Source organism: Macaca mulatta, chromosome 4 (genome assembly GCF_049350105.2).
Source record: "Macaca mulatta isolate MMU2019108-1 chromosome 4, T2T-MMU8v2.0, whole genome shotgun sequence".
NCBI classification, from domain to species: domain Eukaryota; kingdom Metazoa; phylum Chordata; class Mammalia; order Primates; family Cercopithecidae; genus Macaca; species Macaca mulatta.
In genome coordinates, this window is record NC_133409.1 from 176,897,476 (window position 1) to 176,909,792 (window position 12,317).

Sequence of the window (12,317 nt, forward strand, 5' to 3'; positions counted from 1 at the left end):
GATCACCTGAGGTCAGAAGTTCAAGACCAGTCTGGCCAACACGGTAAAGCCCCATCTCTACTAAAAATACAAAAATTAGCCTGGCATGGTGCTGTGCACCTGCGGTTCCAGCTACTTGGGAGGCTGAGGCAGGAGAATCACTTGAACCCGGGAGGTGGAGGTTGCACTCCAGCCTTTGCAACAGAGCAAGACTCCATCTGAAAGACAAAAGAAAGGAAGAAAGGAAGGAAGAAAGAAAGAAAGGAAGAAGGAAGGAAGGAAGGAAGGAAGGAAGGAAGGAAGGAAGGAAGGAAGGAAGGAAGGAAGGAAGGAAGGAAAGAGAGAAAGAAAGAAAGAAAGAGAAAGAAAGAAAGAAAGAAAGAAAGAAAGAAAGAAAGAAAGAAAGAAAGAAAGAAAGAAAGAAAGAAAGAAAGAAAGAAAGAGAAAAGGAAGGAAGGAAGAAAAGAGAAAGCAAGGGAAGGGAAAGGAAAGCAAAGGAAAGGAAAGGAAAAGGAGAAGGAGAAGGAGAAGGAAAGGGAAGGGAAGGGAAGGGAAGGGAAGGGAAGGGAAAGGGAAAGGGAAAGGGAAAGGCAAGGGAAGGGAAGGGAAATTTTAGGAGGAACATTTTCTTTTCTTTCTCTCTAATTTTTGAACATGCACTAAAATGATTTTCAGAGAAAACAAAGTGTGATTTTCTAATATGCATGGCACTATTAAAGATGTTTACTCATCTTCCTTGGGGCCAGCCATCCCATTCCTGCAGGAAGTCTTGTGGTTAGGCGGTGGCTGTGGCTCTGGGATGATTCAGGAATGCAGACCATGCCTTATTTGCAGAGGAGGGACACGTTGCTCTCACTGGATGCATGGTCACAACTGTCTGGGTGACCTGTCTGTGGGAGGGCAGACCCCTCCTGCCAAGCCACAGTAGCAGCCGACCTGCCAGGTAAAAGCATTCCTTTGTAAAGGAGACCCTCCCAGACCCTCTGACCGAAAGGAATGGGTGGGAACTTCCTGGCACTGCAGGGTCCCTTGCCTGGTACTCCCAGTAACGGGGGGGGGGGTTGGGGGGGCAGAACTAGGGGTGGGGATGGGGAGGAGAAGCAGGAATGAGAAATTGGGAATCAGAGGGGTAAGTGGGAGAGAAGGAGGCACCTGCCGGGATAACAGGCCAGGATGAAGTAAATAGAAAATCCTCAGAGCTCCCTTGCTGGGCTCCAGCTGTGGAGAAGGGGGAGGAGAAAACCCTGTGGGACAGGGGAGGAGGGTGAGGGTTCCTCTTAGGAAGCTATTTAAGAGCCAACTGTCTAGTCTTTCCGGAGTCCGTTTGAGGAAGTCCCCGAGGCGCACAGAGCAAGCCCACGCGAGGGCACCTCTGGAGGGGAGTGCCGGCAGGTAAGCTGCCGTCCCTGCACCCTAAGAGCCAGGGGCCCGCTGCGTCCGCCTCCTGCACCTCGGTTTCCTGGGTGAACCCGCAAGCGGCTTGCTCTGGGCCCTGTGGCGCCGGTCACAGGCAGTCCCACTTGCCCGATCCTCGCTTCCCGCCCCCAACTCCGCACCTGCCCAGCCCAGCTTCTGAGCGGGACTCTCTCAGGCTCTCCACGCAGCTCTCCTGAAGCCGTTGCTTGCTTGGAAGGCCACCAAATGGGGATGGGGGAGTTGGGGGTGCCTCCCCGAGGGACAAGCCCCCTTTCCTCAGGGGAGCAGATTATGGAGCTGGAACACAAAAGGTGAGGGGAGTGGGACCAAGTGAGAACAGCCCTCCCGGCTTGGCTCCCTACTCCTGCGCATCGCCTTCCTCCATCCCAATTTGGAGCTTAACTTCAGCCACTTCTCCTCCTTAGACACGCCCAGAAGCGAGGGCTCCTGCCCACCGCACTCACCCAGCCAGGCGTGCACCTGGGGCAACCCACTTCTTCCCCTTAGCAGTGTGTCTTCCAACACTGTTCTGCACCCCTAGCGATGCCACAGCCTACCTTTGGTATTTCCCACCAGAGGATGGCTCTCTCCAGCCTTCTCCCTATCATTAACGCTTTTTCTGTCTTCTCCCTCCCTTCCCCCCTCAGCTCACCAATGACTGTAAATATGTTTATCTTATACTTATGGGTACCTATTCACACCTCATGCAAACACTCCTGTCTCCTTCTCAGACCAAACGCCTTAGGCGTGGTTGTCTTTTCTCTAGCATGTTGTTAGTGTTCCACATGTCTCTGGAACCATCTCTCTACTCTGGTGGCCTCTACAATGGGGACTCTTCATCTCTTGGGGGTGTGCCTGGTTTTTGAAAATAGCCAAGTCGCCAGGAGTCATGACTGGGTAATCCAGGGGATCAAGGGGGAACCTTCATTGGGCCCAGAAACAAAGTCCCCCTTCATTTGGTTAGTTGGTCAACAAGTACTTACTGGTCACTGACCTTCAGGTGTGTGTTGTTTAAACTGGCTCAGTGCCTGCACAAGCTCCAAAGGAAGGGGAAGCAGGCTTGGAGCATGGGAAATGTTGGCAACCCTGACTTCCTAAGCCTATTGATAGCCCTGTTTAAAACTGCATGCCCAACCTCTCCACCTCCTTATCCTCCTCCACGTGGTTCTGTTTCCAAAGCAGTTCCTACCTCCTCAGACCCCTAACTGGGTTTACTTATGGCTCTTCTCGGGCTCCACCCTAACCCTACCAGACTATAATCTGTCAGAGCAAAAATTCTGTTTTGTTCTCTGATGTATGCCATGTACCTAGATCACAGCCTGGCATGTTGTAGGCCCTCAATAAATATTGGTTGAATTAAATTGCAAATGTGAATGCTTTAGAAGACAACATTTATCTGGACATGGTTGTGTGAGTTTATTCTTAAAAGTGACTTATAATCTCATAAATCTCTATGAAATGAACATAGATACAGCACATGCATATGGCAGGAAAGATTTCTTGCGAAGATGCTGCTGTAGGATTATGGAAGGTGAGGGAATCCGGGTCTCCACAAATCTTTTAATTTTTATATTTATGTAAATAAACCCCTTTTCTTCTGCTTTCCATATGTTTTGGCACACACAAAATCTCCCCAGGATCCTTGGGGAACTGTACTCCGTCATTAGACTAATCCTTGCTGCCACTTCTCAGTTTTTATTTATGCAAACCACAAAATGTGTTGCTCAAGTGCTATCACACAGACATGTCTGTTGCTCTATTTTGGAATCCTTGTCTCAAATGTTACTCACTTTCCATGCCTTTTCTGTTGTCCTTTTTTTTTTTTTTTTCTGAAGGACCTTGTAAAGTTAAGAATGTCAGAAACCTCCAGAATCGCCTTTGGAGGCAGGAGAGCGGTTCCACCCAATAACTCTAATGCAGCGGAAGATGACCTGCCCACACTGGAGCTTCAGGGCGTGGTGCCCCGGGGTGTCAACCTGCAAGGTATGAGCATACGTCCCCTCCCCACCACTCTGGGTCCAGGCACAGCTGGGCCCTGGCCCCTCTTCCCTGCAGGTAAACATCCTCTGTCTACACTGGGGTTCCCACAAAAGGAAGGCCCCTGTCAATCTCTGGTTTTATAAAGGAAGGAGGCAAAAGCTTTCTTTTAAGTGGTGAAAGCACCAGAGACCCAGAGCCTTGTCCCAGGTCTGCCACTTACTGACCTGAGGTTACACCTCAGGGAAGTTGCTTTGTCTTTCTGCCACTCAACTATTTCCTGTACAAAACCAGAGTGCTGGATTAGCTAGGGCCTCTTCCAGCCCTACTGCTCAACGCTGTAGAGAATTTTTCTCTAGCTGGAATATTCCACTTCCAAAATATTGTGGCTGTTTTGATTGTCTGGCTTGCACCTCCTTCCTTCTCCCTCCTCCCTTTTCCATCCATTGCTGTGAATTTCAGAGCCGGGGAGAAGTGCCAGACTCTGACAGTAATAGAGATAGAAGCCCTCTATTTCTCTCCAGAGCAGCCTGGTGAGCTGGCAAGGCAAGCTGCTTCCCCAGCCTCTTGCCTCTGCCTGCTCCCTAGAAACCTGCTCCGGGTACAGCAGCCAGCAGTTGACCTCCTCTCAGCCCTGTCAGCGGTGACAAGTCCCAGGTGCCAGCACTGGTTTGGTGATACAGACATCATTCCCCTGGGCCACAACAGGGACATTCAGACTCATGTCCCCGAGTGGCATAGCATTCATGCACCAACATCCAATTTTACTCCTAAGGGTGTTCTGTGCTGGATTTCACTGGGGATAAAACATCCATTTGCTGGGATAGGTGAGCATGGTCATGCTGGAGCTGTGTGGTTGATTCCCCTCGTTAGAAGGAGACCAATGCCTGAAAGCCCAGACTGATGCATCGCTCCATATAGCAAAGGGAAAGGGGACGTACAGTTTCTCCAGCAAGCCAGACACTTGCCCAGGTGTTGTGGACTGGTGTCACTGTGTTACTATCACACTAGATGATTTGATATCAAATAGTGAAATCAGGGAGGTATCCAGTACCATCCAAGTTTGGGAAAAGAGGTTCACAGAACAGAAGGGCATCTTCAGTCAGGTGGTAGAGTTTGAGGGGCTAAGATGAACTTGTAGTTCTGAAGTCTCTCTCCCAGCTGGGTGCCACTCTTTAAAACCCAACCATGACAGCCACAGAAGTGGGTTTAAGAGAACTTGCTAATCAACGAGTCCTCATCCTCATGTTATAGGTTAGGAAATAGAGGCTGAAGGTAAGCAGTTGATATTCACTCCTTGCCCAGTCTATGAGTCTTTTTCTTTAAGAATGCAAATAAAATTGAAAAGCCTACAGACATCAAATTATTACGCAGGTTGCCTTTGTGTATTCCATCTTCTAGCAAAATTCCCCTGTGGCACAAAAGACTCTGGGCCCCTGGAAAGGGGGTGCAGGTACTGGGAGAAGTGGGCAGTAAGAACATGAGGAGTAATGACACAGCTGCCCTTGCCACATGAGGAGTCAGGACACAGCCACGCTTGCCAGGATTGGTGGGGAAAAATGGGGACCTCTACAAAGGCAGTGCAGGGAAGCAGAGAGCAGAGGCAGAGGACCTGGCTTCCTGCTCCACATCTGCCCCTTCTTGCTCATTCTGGGAAAGTCATATAGGTGCCCAAGCCTCAGTTTCTCCATCAGCAAAATGGAAGCAATGCCTGCTTCACAGATTGTAATGAGCATCTAGTGAGCAGTGTCTATGATCATGTCTGACCCACAGCACATGACCAATAAGTGTTCATTGACTGGGAACGTGCAATTTATCATACCCCAGCGAGGTCAGGAAAACACTCCAGGGAATGCCTGTTCCTATGGGGAATATGTACAACCTGTAGCCCCCATAAATCTGACATCTGAACAAAATGCTGCTAGTAAGACATAAAAACTGTCAGAGAACATGTGCGGGTAGGCCAATGAAGAAAAAAAAAAATCTGGGGTTACTGCTTTTGTTGATTTCTGGAGGCAGAGGTGGGGAGCAGCATAACTGAACTATTCTGAAAAATTAGTCATTATTTATTTTGCAGTCATATGTGTCCACAACCCAAGTGACATTCTGGAATATCCATTAGAGGCACTGGCAGAAGAGTGTGAATGTCCAGTGACTGCAGAATGAATGAACAAACAGTCAATCACTTGTGAATTGAATGACTCAGATCTAGTGGCATTATAATTTATTATTAATAACGAGCTCCAGATTTCATACATATGCATTCATTTAATATTTTTCACACAGACAAGATAAGTGTTACATGCTCTGGGGATATGGTTTCTGAAGGCCAGAATCATGACAGCAAGTCCCAGACGAGGACAGGAAAAAACCTGTCCACACACACATATACCAGCACACAAACCATCGGAACAAGGAGGTCTATCTCCTGGTTACCCTTTGCATTTCATATTTATGTTTAATTGTTCTAAAAACAGGTTTTCTGGCACTATATATCAAGTTTTCTCCCTAAGGGACGAAATTTGCTAAGCGACTAAACCTTGGAAAGCATAGTCATTCATTTTTAAAATGCCATCTTCATGCAGTTCACCCAGTGGCCACTAGTGGCCTCTAAGAAGCCTTGTATCCGTGGTCACCAATCTGCAGATGATGACTTTGGCTCCGGAAACACTAGCCCCAAGTGAAACTCTTGTCTCCATTTTTTTCAGTGGCCACTCTTCCCGTTAGCAAGCTGCTCTTGTAATATTGACTGAGAAATGCAGAGAGGCAAGAAGAGGAAGCGGGGGGAAATGGCTGGTTTTTCATTTCTAATAGTTCTGTAGCAGTGAGTCCTGCCCATCACTGTGTGTGATATATACAATGTTATAAGGTATACTGAGTGTATATAGTACCCTTAAGTCATAGCTTTGGTAACATTTGGTTAAGAATTATTTTGGTAAAGTCTATATTTTAAAATGTATAAACTCAGGTAAGTTTCCTCTCATGCACACCATGATATTCAAGAAAAAAAATGAAATATTTGAGGTGGGCACTGAAATCCCAGTGGTGGGACCAGCCAGTCAGTGGTAGCGTTTGACATCCTTGCATGATTTTAGGCATCCTTAATGTCACCCTTTGAATTCAGTTGTAGCCAGGAAAGGTACTGAGACGATCTCCTCAGATTTGGATTTGTATCAGTTTCTAACAGACCACTCTGCAGGCTTAGTTGGTGTTTCTGAAAAATCTCTCCACTGCCTTCCTGGTCTGAAAGGTTATGTGTAGCCGGAAATGTAACATTCCAGAAGAAACCTTATGTTGTTGGTCTGGTTTGGCTTTATATTGTTAACAATAGGTGACCATTTGTAGCAGCAATTGGAACCATTTGACAGTTCTAATGTATTGAATTAAAACTCGACAGCAAGCCTGGCTCTATGAAAAAATTAAACGTAGGTGGGTTCTAGTAGTTTTTCAGGCTAATGGGGTCTTATACCTTCCTGAGACTCTCCTCCATCCCACCACTCCTTGTCAGAATTAAATCAACCAATTAATGATAAGCCTCCTCTTTGTGCAGAGTAAACCTCTCTAGATTGAAGGTCACTGAGACACTTAGAGGCATTCAATGTATGACTGAGAAATGTCCAGCAGCAGTTCCTCCTTTCATTGAGTTCCTGGAAAAATATACACTTGTTTTCACATATGTGTCAGGATCTGCTCCAGGTTCTCCCTGAGGACATAAAGTTGAGTCAGTCAGTCCCTAGCCTCAAAAAACTGTCAGTGTAGAGACAAAATAAATAAAAGATCATTGCAATTCAGTGTAATAAAGACTGTGACTGTGATTTATGCAAATTTCAGTGAAATAACAGAAATCAATGTCTAGTGGTGTGGTGGAGTGGGGAAGAGGATGAGGAGGGCTTCTTGATGCAAGGATATTGGAGCTGGGACTTAGAGGATGAGTAGGAGTGTTCCTGACAGGCGAGCACATGGAAAAGTGTTTGCAGTAGAGGGAACAGTATGTGCCAAGTGAGGAGTGACTAAAAGACGGAAGAGAAGATATAAGCCTGGGAAAATATGGCAGGTATCACACCATAACAAGGCCTTGGGGATCTAGGTTTCCTCCTGCAGATAATGGGGGACTTGAGAAGGATTCTAATTAGCAGAAATACATCATCAGAATTATGCTTTACAAAGTGGTAAGGAGGGCTGGGCACTGTGGCTCTTGCCTGTAATCCCAGCACTTTGGGAGGCTGAGGTGGGCAGATCACCACTAGGTCAGGAGTTCGAGACCAGCCTGGTCAACATGGTGAAACCCTGTCTCTACTAAAAATACAAAAATTAGCTGGGTGTGGTGGTAGGTGCCTGTAATCCCAGCTACTTGGGAGGCTGAGGCAGGAGAATCACTTGAATCTGGGAGGCGGAGATTGCAGTGAGCCAAGTTTGTGCCATTGCACTCCAGCCTGGGCAACAAGACCAAGACTCTGTTTCAAAAAAAAAAAAGGTATAAGGAGAAAATGAGGAACAGGAGATACATTTGGACGCTGTGGAGATACTCCAGGCTAGAAGAGGAATAGACCAGAGGGATTTTAGCCCCTGCAGGTATGGGGCTCATTTCTCTTGTTCCAGCTTCCTCTGAGCACCTGAGCAATGCTTCAATGTTATAGGGTCCAGGACGTATTAATAGCAACACTTTATAAATTAAGCGACTTAAGAAAATGTTTTTAATCATTCTAATTAAGGACACATTAAAATTCTGGGTACCCAAAAGAAATGTGAGAAAGAGGTCTTTTTCCTGTTTGTTTTTTTGTTAAATAAACAAACAAACCAGTTTGTCTTGGATAGCATTTATGCTTATAGTTTAGTAATACTATTACCAAAAATTGCATGGAGAATTCAGTTCACCAGGGAATTCCTAGAATATAAACCTAAACATTTAACTTATCTCAAGATCCCATCTGTGACAGGTATAATCATTCTCTGAAGAATATTTTACAATCTAGGGAGACAATAATTTACATTTTTTCATATTAGAGAAAGAGTAGGAGGACAGGGAGGCAGTTGCTTCTCCGGAGATTTTTTTCTTTTCTTTTACAGTTCATTATCCGGTATGTTTGGAATTAGGCTAAATTGTGTTAGGTAGACATTTTGAAAGCTGTCACTTTGAAAGAGCGAGCTGCCAAGTTTCTAGCTACAGTATCTCAAAAAAATAATAATAAAAAATAAAAAAGGCGGCTTAGCAATGAGCTGTTCCATTTTGCCAGGAACTAGGTTTGGACAGGGGAAGCAAATTCATTTCCTGTTTGTGGCAAATGGAGCCTGGATGATGATAAGGCTTTTTCCATCTAAACTGTCTTGTTAAGCCAATAAACAAAGCAAGAATCAATATGCTAGATTAATCAATGCTCGCTAGAACACACTCCATGGCAAGGGACATTTCCTAGGCAAAATGGACAATGGAATGGACTATGATATTTTTATGTCTATGTTCATATTTTGTGGCAGTCATCTTCAGAGTCTTTGATACTACCAGCTGTTATAAGAACCAAATACTTGGTTGACCTGTGTGTGGTTGACTCATGGGCAATGAAATAAATTTTGTTTAATCGGTGGTATTGGGGGCCTCACCTCTATTCCCAATACTTTGGACAACCCATTAAGCTTCCTCATGTCTTTTCTATTTGACTACAGTCAAGAATATTATTCCTTTAAACTCTCAACCTCTCTGTGTAGCTTTTAATCTTCCACTTCTTAGCCAAGTTTTATTTTTTATGAAATGTCTTTCTTTGTTTAAATCATTTCAAGATGGACATTTTTTTTTTTCTTTTTTTTGAGACAGAGTCCCGCTCTGTGGCCAGGTTGGAGTGCAGTGGCGCCATCTCGGCTCACTGCAACCTCGGACTCACAGATTCAAGTGATACTCCTGCGTCAGCCTCCTGAGTAGCTGGGACTACAGCGCGCACCGCCACACCCAGCTAACTTTTGTATCTTTTTTCAGTAGAGACTGGGTTTCACCATATTGGCCAAGATGGTCTCCATCTCTTGACCTCGTGATCCACCCACGTCAACCTTCCAAAGTACTGGAATTATAGGCGTGAGCCACCGCGCCCAGTCCCCAAGATGGACTTTTAAGAGATGATACAGGAAAGTTTTACTTATCACTGCCTTAGTTTTTCCCACTTACAGTACCACCGTGATTTTATGTTTTTCCTGAGGCATTGACTTGTTAAAGTGATATTGCAACAGAGAATGAAAAGATCACCAAGAAAAAGTAATATGTTAAAAAACATCATGCTTAAAATTAAATGTCAAAAATATACCAATATAGATGATATAATTTAAAACAATTGATATTATCAGCTGTCATAAGAACCAAATACTTGGTTGACCTGTGGGTGGCTGACTCATGGGCAATGAAATAAATTTTGTTTTATACATGTAACTTTATATATATGTATATCTAAAGTTTGCTTATATATAATATATAACATATATAATATAAAATATTGCTTGTAATATGTAAACAATATATTATATATGTAAATAATATATAAAAATTATATATTATATATGTAAACAATATATTTTTAAAAACCAAACTCATGGGTTTATAGTTTTTTCATAGTGAAAACAAACAAATATATATAAACAAATATATATGTTTGCTTATATCTGTTATATATAAACAATATATAATATATAAAGATATAAATAATATATATAAACAATATATGTATTTGTAATGTATTATTTGTTTATATCTATTATATAATATAAACACATGTAATATATATAATTTATATAAACAATATATAATTATAAACAATATGTTTTCACTATGAAAAAACTATAAACCCATGAGATGGGGTTTTATCTTTTTTTTGTTTGACTTTTCTATTCTCAAAGGCATTAATCAGCACCCTTTTTCTCACCCTTTGTCATCACAGTATAAGCAGGCTAGAAAGACAGGGTATTTTATTTTGTGAAACAAAACTGCTGATCTGGAGGTCTTTTGTTATAAATTCCCACATCATACCTTCAACTATATATGTATGTCCTGAAACTAGCATATTTTGAGAATAAAATGGTAAATGACATTTACAGGACACAGATGATTAATCCTACAGTAAATGAGATAATTTATTTTGAAATGATCAACTCTAAGCTCCGAATTTTCAGGTAAAAGGTGTTCAGATGAAAGGAGGCACATTTGCTGTGGCATTTTTGCCCATTGCCCCAGGCACCACAGCAAGATAATTAAGACATGGTCCAGTCTTCAAGGGGATTGCAATCCCATGGCTAAAAAATCACCTATATAAAGATAATACAAAGAAATTAATTACAATACTTAAAAAAAAAAAAAAAGACAGATGTTTCCTGAGAATCAAGAGGAGAAAAGCTTTCTATTTACCTGTGGAAATTCAAAGCAAGCCTGTCTGCTCAGAAGACAAGGAGTATAAAAGGGCATGGTTCCCTGGGAAGGTTGGAAGGCCACTGCTGAAAAGCTTCCCAGGGACCTTCTTTACCTTGTGACTTCCATAGCTCAGATTCCAGCCTCCCACCATGCCTTCTCAGATGCCTGACTTCTTAATGATTGGTCCTAAGGGCCCATCCAAATGCTCAGTGCTATTATGATTATTATTGCCATCAATTTCTGAGCATTTACCATGTACCAGGCCCTATGATAGAGCACTCAGTGCATTTTCTCATTTAATCCTCACACCAACTTCATTTTGCAGATGAGAAAACTGAGGCACAGGACATTTATGTAGCTTGCCAAGGTCACAAAGACAGTAAGTGAGAGTTGGGATTTGGGTTCAGGCAGCCTAGCTCCACAGTCTATGCTGTTACTATGCTCTTCTACTTCTCTTAATGATGATAATAATAATAATAAACATTTATTAAGAATGTACTAGGTGTCAGCCATTCTGTAAGATAGGTACTTCATTCCCATATTAAAGATAAGAAAACTGAGGCTCAGAGAGATTAAATAACTTTTCTGAGGCTGCACAATTAGTAAGTAGTGAAGCATTTCCAAAAACATATTCTGAAAAATGCAGATCTCCAGAGAGAAAAGTTTCCATAGTCATTTACATTTGGAAACCGTTGCCCCTCTAGGATGTCTGTGGTGTACATCAGCATATTAAAGTCTCACATGAATGCTTCAGTAAAGAATCCTGATCAGCTTTGATTAGGCCAGCATTTTCCACACTGGTTTAACCATGGAGCTCTAATTCTTCCAATACCTGTCAATATTCCATAAAACTAGCACTAACCAGTCTCACTAGACATGAACCAGGTACACTAGGCTAGGATGTAAAGCTGGAAAGCCAGGTTTTCATTTGCAATGAGAACTAGGATGGATGAGACATTACCAGTGATACCAAAGAAATGCTTGAAGATTTCTCGTTTTCCAGCTTTACTTTGCCTTGTAGGTAGAGCTGCTTGGGAAGCCAAGGCAGGCCTCATTTCAGGGGCACATTATCATGCAGGGAGGGAGGGTTCGAATAGAGAAGGCAAATCCAGGAGTACCAGAGGAGCAGCGCCTTGAACCTCTACATGCAGGCTAAACTCAAATGGCCCCTCACCTAGAACACAGCAACAGCTTCTTAACTGGGTTCACCTTCCAGCATTGCCCCTTCCAACCCCTTTTCTACTCTGCCACCAGAAGCAGTTTAAATATATAAATATATAAATCTAATCATGTCAGTTTGCTGTTTCAGATTCTTCTTTGGATCCACCATGCAATTAAACTCCTTCACATGGTCTCCAAGGCTCGCGTGATGAGCAGGCTCCTTCTTCTTCTTCCACCGTGGCTCCCACTAGTACATTTCAGCCAACCATCATCTTTCAATTTCTTAAGCAACTACGCACTCTCTTGCGTCAGTCTTAGGTATCCTTCTTTCTCCGCCTGAAGCATTCCTCTCCATCTCCCTTTCCACATGGACAACTGACCCCTCTTTTGACCACTGCTT

At 43.4% G+C, this 12,317-nt stretch overlaps 1 protein-coding gene across 2 annotated transcripts in view; it reads left to right on the forward strand.

Annotated features, from left to right (window-relative positions):
• Nucleotides 1-1,294: 1,294 nt before the first annotated feature.
• Nucleotides 1,295-12,317, forward strand: part of F13A1 (coagulation factor XIII A chain) — a 160,177-nt gene continuing 149,154 nt past the window's right edge. Inside the window, exons 1-2 of one of the 2 annotated variants that reach the window (XM_078000975.1) lie at nucleotides 1,295-1,706; nucleotides 3,231-3,378. In XM_078000975.1, the coding sequence (XP_077857101.1) occupies nucleotides 3,249-3,378 (130 nt within the window). In that variant the 5' untranslated portion in view covers nucleotides 1,295-1,706; nucleotides 3,231-3,248. The remainder of the gene's footprint in view (nucleotides 1,707-3,230; nucleotides 3,379-12,317) is intronic. The other variant, XM_001096779.5, reaches the window with a different exon arrangement.